Source organism: Capsicum annuum, chromosome 9 (assembly GCF_002878395.1).
Source record: "Capsicum annuum cultivar UCD-10X-F1 chromosome 9, UCD10Xv1.1, whole genome shotgun sequence".
NCBI lineage: Eukaryota > Viridiplantae > Streptophyta > Magnoliopsida > Solanales > Solanaceae > Capsicum > Capsicum annuum.
The window spans coordinates 217,337,130-217,344,688 of record NC_061119.1 but is presented as its reverse complement, the minus strand read 5'-3'; the positions used below and the strand labels follow the sequence as shown (position 1 = coordinate 217,344,688).

The following is a 7,559-nucleotide window of genomic DNA, read 5'->3' as shown; positions in this document are numbered from 1 at the left end:
CGGAGCAATGCAAATGAATGGTCACGAACTTTTCAACGACTTATGAAATTTGAAACTCTAGAACAACGACTATTTTTCAAAAACAAGGCCGTAAAATGGTAACACCTCCTTCAAAAAGAGTTTTTACGAAGTTATGGTCCGCAAAATCAAAACAATACAATCTCAAAAGTTACCATACTTCACAACGTCCCACAAGTGGGGTCTGGCGAGGTAGAGTGTATGCAGACCTTATTCCTACCTCGTAGAGATAGAGAGGTTGCTTCCGATAGACCCTCAGCTTAAATAAGTCCTCAAGAGTTGCCATACTTCAATACAGCAAATTCTGCAAATTTGCAGACTTACCGGAACCTTAGATGTGCCTTACTGCTCTTGAGGCAAATTGTATCTGTCCTGTACCTATGTGTTCTGCAACGATACAACTATCAGAGCCTAACACAAAAAACGAGGAGCGGGCATACACGAGCATTTCATATAATTCAGAACCTTGTATAACTTTGAGAAAATTCAGCATATATAGTCATAATCTGACATGCGTAGATGCACATCAGATCTCCTGTATAAACTACTAATCAACGTCGTAAATCCTAGAGTGTTGTTTCTATCGGAAAAGACCTTGCGAAGATAAATACGCATGACAAACTCAAAATCAGTTTGCCTTTACTTTCCGCTATCTGAATCAAGTTGCAGCCGTAGAATGAACGCAGCACCTGAAGCACGCCTTTCTAATATTAGTCAAGATTTCTGTCTCAGCCGCTTCAAGCATCTTGACTACCTCAGAGAAAGTTGGCCTTTTATCAGAGTTAGCATCCCAGCAGCAGGTTATGATATCCGATAAGACGGGCAAACAATCACTGGGGATTGTTGGACGGAGGCCTTTGTTGACAACATTAAAAGCCGCCTGCACAGCAGTCATGTTCTGGAAAGGAAGCAACCCCGTTACGAGCTCCCACAGAACGATGCCAAAACTGTACACATCGACTTTCTGGGTGTATGGTCGATGCTGTATCATCTCCCTGACAAACAAAGCCAAACACGCTTAGGCAGATCACAACGAAACACAGATGCTAACAGCTTTGAACATTATTTTTCTTAACTAGTTTCAGCAAAAAAAATGACAACGTTAAACAGGATAGGATCTGCAGAATGTGAAAAGCTAGTTTCTCAAGAAGAAACTTGAAATGTAACTTCATTTCTCAGGTTAATCGGAATCAAAATTTGAGTATACTAGAATTGCACATAGTATCAGTGACTGGCAGCACGTACGGAGATACAAGCTTTACTAGATATTAAGTTCCGATCTCCACCTGTTTCGGCAAAGACCATCCATTATCACATCAAATTAGCAAAATCAAGCATATTCTTCTATCTATTTCCGCAAGACAACTATCCTATTATCACACAGAGAAGATCTATATTGCACCGCTACATCATCCACCATCGCAAGGATATTGTGTTTCACGACTGCACTAGCTCACCAAAATTATCACCACTCACCAGGCCAACCTCCTAAATCCTTTATGATTGCAAGCATTTCGATAATTTCAGGCAGAAATGAACACTTCTCTTCGATTCATATCTAAAAGAAACGGCCTACTAGAAATGGAAACTTCGCAGTTTGTCACATTATCTCGAGAAAACAAAAACCTTAAATTTCCAACTCATTTAGCTTATAAAGAATATACTTTCATCTCCAACATTGTGCAACGAACACAACCACACGAAAACTGATGGTGACACCTTTGACTGGGACAAAAGAAATCAAGAAACACAAGCTCTATCATCAGTAATCTACACTCGAAACTTGATAAAGCAATCTATCTCCAAATATACCAATTCTTAAATAAGACTCCAATACAGGTAAACCCCATATATCAGTAGAACAATAAACTAAGCAAATTAAAGTAACTTTCAGAGGAACAATAAACCAACCAAGGAGATCTTTTGACAGAGATCAATAAAACGTAGATTTTCAACAGTTCAACAATCAGGCATGCAAATGGATGAATTAATACAACAATCAGCATACACTTAAGTGCTAAGTTGCACGGACTCTTCACTTCCGGTGCCGACCCGTGTCGACACGGCGTGGGTGTGGGATCCGTACCCGATCTGGTCAACTGATTTTGGATACTTTGACCAAAATCGACGGAGAAATTCAGGAAAGATTCAATGATTTCAATAATCCAAACAAAAGCTAAAGTAGAATTGAAGAAAATCGAATACCTTGGATATAGAAATTTCTATATCACCCTTTTTCCTGTTATCTCCGTCCAGGATTCACCTCTTCATCAATATTTCTCAACAACATACCCGGTGTATTCCCACAAAGTGAAGTCTCGGAGGCGAGGTAACGAGTCTGTTTCCAATAGAACGGCCGGCTCAAGAGAAATGCAGTCTAGAATTAGGTTTTGTAACTCATAATTTAGGTTTTATAGTGGTTCAATGATGTGTGTCGACCACCACGAGGTCTCCGGTTCAATTCCCTACAGAGACAAACAATAGGTTTTATAATTCTATTTTAGATATTTGAATTATTTTTAACCAAATCCTCGCAGTCGTATCTATACCTAGATTCATATCCCAGAATCCTAAAATTTAGATCATAAAGGATTCGACCTCTAGATCCGCACTCATATCAGACACCTGCACCGAGTCCAACAAACTTAGCTTATGTACCTTTACAATTAATTTGGTTTCTCTTAATACATATGAACAAACTTGGCAAATCAAGCCGGTGTGGACAACCCCACCCGCTAAATACAATGGTGTGGATCGGTGGATCCACAATTTTCACTAAGGGGGGTTCGAAAAATAAAAATGTAATACATGAGATTTGAACTTGGAACCTCAAGGTGAATTTTGAAGCCCCTCCCACTAAGTCAACCTCTTATCTTATATTCCGGAGGTTCAAAATCTATGTATACACTTTTAAAATTGAAATCTACGTATTGCATCTCTCTCGCATTGTTATTCAAAGCCATCACTTTAAGCAATTTGAAGGGATTAACGTTTGAAGCCATGCACTTCAGAGAAGTGCGCACTTTAAACAATGATGCGCAAAGCGATCCTAATGAGAAAGAGTATACTTTTTTAATCTCAACTTTTGGACTAATATCAATATTATCCGAAATTGGATGCAAAAATTTGTTATTTTAATTGCATTTTTATGGTACTAAATCATTCTATGTTTGGCATCACTTACTTCTTATAGTTTGTGATCTTCACTTCTCGCGTTTTGCTTCAAACTCCATGGGCGTTGTCATTTTTTGCATTTCTCGCTTCTAGAAACACTACTCTTAATAATTGGAGGTTTGAACAAATGATTCAGGTTCATAGGTTCATGAGAAGATTACTAAATTTGCATGTGTTTGGTACTTCTTCTTTACTTTCCCATAACTTTTATGCTTCACTCCTAGCTTTTCACTTCAAACTCCATGAATCACTTCTTGCTTTTTAAAAAGACCTCTCCAAAAAGAACGCTCAGCGGTTACATAAAATGATTTATGGTCATGAGAAGATTTTAGAGAGTAAGATGATCTTATGGATGGAACAAGTCTATGTAGCAACTCAATGGAGAACCCGCAAAATCGTTGTGGATTCTAGAAACATTAACTTGTCGCTTTATACCCTTTTAAAAAGAGATCTCTCCGTAAGGAATGATCAAATGTTCCAAAAAATGACTTTAGAGTCATGAGAAGATTGGGCCAACCTAGGTTGCTGACTCTCCAAGTATGTTGCCACACCCGTGTCGGATCTTTCGAAAATGCACTACTTTTGAAGGATCCAACATGCACGCCATGACACTTTCGAAGAGTTCGAGCAACTTAGGGGGACAACTATTCCACGTCTACGTTTCTGCAGAGATTGAGATGGTCTTATGATGGAACAATCTATGTAGTAACTCAGGGGAGATTGACTTTATCATTGTCGAGTCTAGTTTCCATAAGGCGCTCCTGAAATTCCTTCCGGAAACACCCGGATAAGAATTAACTTCTTTCCATCTCGGAGCTAGCGAGATACTAAAAGAGGTGTATTGCGATACAGTGTAATGAGCTTGTTGAACACTGAATTGAATCATTGACCTTACCTTATAAATAACAACGACAACATACCCAGTATATTCCCATAAAGTGAGGTCTGGGGACCTTAATCCATAAAATCCATTAATTGTTCGCTTAAATATTAACAATTACAACAACTGCATCAACAAGTTGAAAGGCGTAAAAGTGTTACTTATTTACCTTTTTCTTTTTGATAATCGAGAAATCCTCGAACATAACTAACGCATGGCTTGAAACTCAGTCAATAATGAGTCCGCCCCTCTACCTTTCTACACTTAAATACCAAGCCTTTGCCTACGGCATGATGACGATGATGTTACGAGATACTTGCAATACCCCACTACCACAAGTATCACGTAATTTCATCCACCAAACTCATGGAGATGGGAAGAAATCACCTAGCGCTTTTGAGCCTCATACGAGATTTGTACAAAAGTCTCCCATGATTTTCGTAACACCTTTGGATTTTTTTAATCACATCACCAGGTTCATAGTGAAAAATGCCTAAAAGGAAAAGAATAGAAGTACTTGCTAATAGCACAACTAGGTTCCCAATCTCCTCTTTACTTGCTTCTTCTCAAATTATGAAGGAGAACGAACTAGTCTTGGAGCAAAGTCTATCACACTCTTATTATCACAATACATGAAGCATTCCCTCTTGCCGCCTTGTAAGAAACTTGCGCGTCAAACTAAATCATTCTCCCATCTAGTCGTGGAATGGAGCACAATCAATGCAAAGACCAAAATTTCCACCACAATGTAGAACTTATCATCTTCATCCCGGAGAACGAATCCAAATAAATGGTAAAGTTCCTTAGTTGATAACTACCAGCACCAGCCACACCATTTTGACAGCCCAGAGTGATTATTAACAGAAGAAGAACCGATTCCTCGAAAAACAGACATGAATAGATAGATATGTCTGCTTTGCCATCCTCAGTCCTCCAACGGAGCAATGACTTCCACTTTCACAAACTTAAAAATCGGCCTACATGTTACAGAAACACCAGTGTATGTCCAATAACATGTCCTAAAACAGTACTTTAGCTTTAAGAAAGTTGGCATGAGCCAAGCAAACAGGAATTCCATCCAGCTACTAACGACTAAAAAACTTTCATTCTGCGACCAGCTTCCACTCTAAACGAGACATGTGTAGAGTGGTAAATAAAATTTGTCATTTCCTTGCCCTTTTCAAGCTTCTCCAGTAGCAACGAACCTATGTGACTCGGTGGAAGTATGTCATCCCATGAAGAGAGAGATACCTTGCCTATACAACATTCCAGAAGAGCCTCACTGCTCTGAAGAAAGAGGCGATGCTAAAGATGACGATGGAAGGTTAACATCACAACACCGACGTTTAAGGTTTAGGCATCATATGGGAAGAAATCACTTAAGTGTTTTTAGTCTCTGGTGTGATTGGACCCTAAACTCCAAGGTTTGCACATACTTCGTTGACAACTAAACCACGTCTTTGGATGTGACTAAATTGAATCAAGTTACGAGTCATGGACAAGAAGGAAAAGGAGGGAAAGAAATTGAAAGAGAAAACAAAGTCGATCAACTCTTTCACCTTCATTAACAGGCACATAACTAAGTTAAAATAGTAACTGGACGGAACAATTTCTCCCTCTTAGCAACTGCACGTATACAATAGAAAATATAATCACAATCAATGAGGTCCCATCAAAAGGATATACAGGTCTTGAACCGATCAACCTCCATGCTTTTCACTTTGGTTCTAATTTTTTTCTTCCAAAAAAGCGATCCTGCATGCTACAATATTTCTAAAATATCGTGCTGGAATGAGAATAACACTGTTTGCAATGATTTCTCCTTATGCATCCCACAAGTACACGGACATTACCCCTATCTCGTGGAGGTAGAGAGGCTGTTTCTGGAAGACGCGTGGCTCAAGCAATGCATATTGCATACAAAGCAGCTTTAAAAAAGAGATAAAATACAGAAGTAACACAGAAATAGAAGCTAAAAAGCTTAAGAGCTCTCTTATAGGACTTGACAATAAGCCTAAACTGGATAAAGACACCATATTTAACGAGGCTGCTAAAGAGTCTAGATGCTTACGGAGCCATCCAGCGGTAAGTTCCAGTTTCTGGTGTCATTTCTTCATTCAGCACTTCAATGCGAGCAACACCGAAATCTGCAATTTTGATCGACTTGTCAGCAGCAATCAGTAGATTGTCAGATTTCAGATCGCGGTGAATCAGATGCTGGCTATGTACATATTCCATCCCCCTCGCCACATCCAAGGCCTGCTTAACTGCTAACTTCAATGGCACAGCTCGGTTTTGCCGACTCGAGAGGAACTGACGCACTGATCCCCCTCTAGCATATTCAGTGACAATACACCACACCATGGATTTACGGCATGCACCAATAAATCGTACTATATTTGGATGCTTCAAAGTTGCTAACATCGTGATCTCCTTCTGAAATTGCTTCTCCATAAAGTCAGCCCTCTCAGGATCATGTTCTGGTCTCTCTAGAAGCTTGATTGCAACATCTTCACCGTTATAAGTTCCCGTATCGATTTTCCCAAAAGATCCTTGAGCAAACGATTCTCCCACGGTAAGCTTCTCCAAGTCAATCGTCCACTCATCGTTAATCCCAAGTCCAATCGTGGGGAACTGAGGATCAGTCAATGCTTGAGCGAGGGCATCACCACTCAACCAATTAGAAACTCCTCCCCTGATTACGCTAGCAGCAACAGAAGCGTTATCAAACGCGTGATTGCCCTGGCAGTTTAAAATAAGAGTGCGTGAATTATTAGATCCAACACTGCTGTTAACTAAGGACATTGCCATGGATCCTCCAGCATTGCTCATTCGCAAGCTCCCGTTACTCTCTATCGACAGACTTGTCCCCTCACCAACCTTACGGTCAACATTTTGTGTAACGTTTTGATTCAAGTCCATACGTCTAGCAACTCTTGGAGCGTCCGCCATTTTTTCTGATAAAGCAGCAACCACACCTCCACAGTCCTACACAACACGAAAACGGAAAAGTTTAGGTTCATCAAAACACAATTTTTCTAAGTAGAGAGTCGAACGCTTGAAGAGTTCTTACGCTTTCATGTTGACAACTCAATTCATTCGATTACTACAGGGATGAACCCAATCCGTAATATGAACCATAAAAGAACCGAATAACCTTGTTACTCCTTTGTCTGGATAACACGCTCGCATTTTCTTTGATAAATCAACCTATTACAATGATAAGCATACTAGAAAAGCCATCACACCTTGGGAAAAATCTTCATACCGTTTATGATCATATCTACTACCTCTTCTTCTCCCATTTGCACGTAGGAAACACAATTAACAAATCAAATAAGTAATAATAACTAAACAAAGATTACTTTCAAAAATAAGCATTATTGATACAACGGAATTTGTAAAACAGACCGTGTAGAACAAGCATTCCTCTTAACTTTCTGTTCATCAATGCCTAGGAATTAGCTAAATCACTAGAAATGAAAAA

The 7,559-nt window shown here is 39.4% G+C and overlaps 1 protein-coding gene across 1 annotated transcript; it reads right to left on the bottom strand.

The window, feature by feature from the left end:
• Positions 1–447: 447 nt before the first annotated feature.
• LOC107840756 (serine/threonine-protein kinase STY13) lies at positions 448–7,060 on the bottom strand (the record flags this gene model as incomplete). The annotated part of the gene is given in 2 exon segments (XM_047396628.1): positions 448–1,013; positions 6,144–7,060. Coding segments are annotated over 2 exon segments (1,218 nt in total). The 3' UTR covers positions 448–676.
• Between the last annotated feature and the right edge of the window lie 499 nt (positions 7,061–7,559).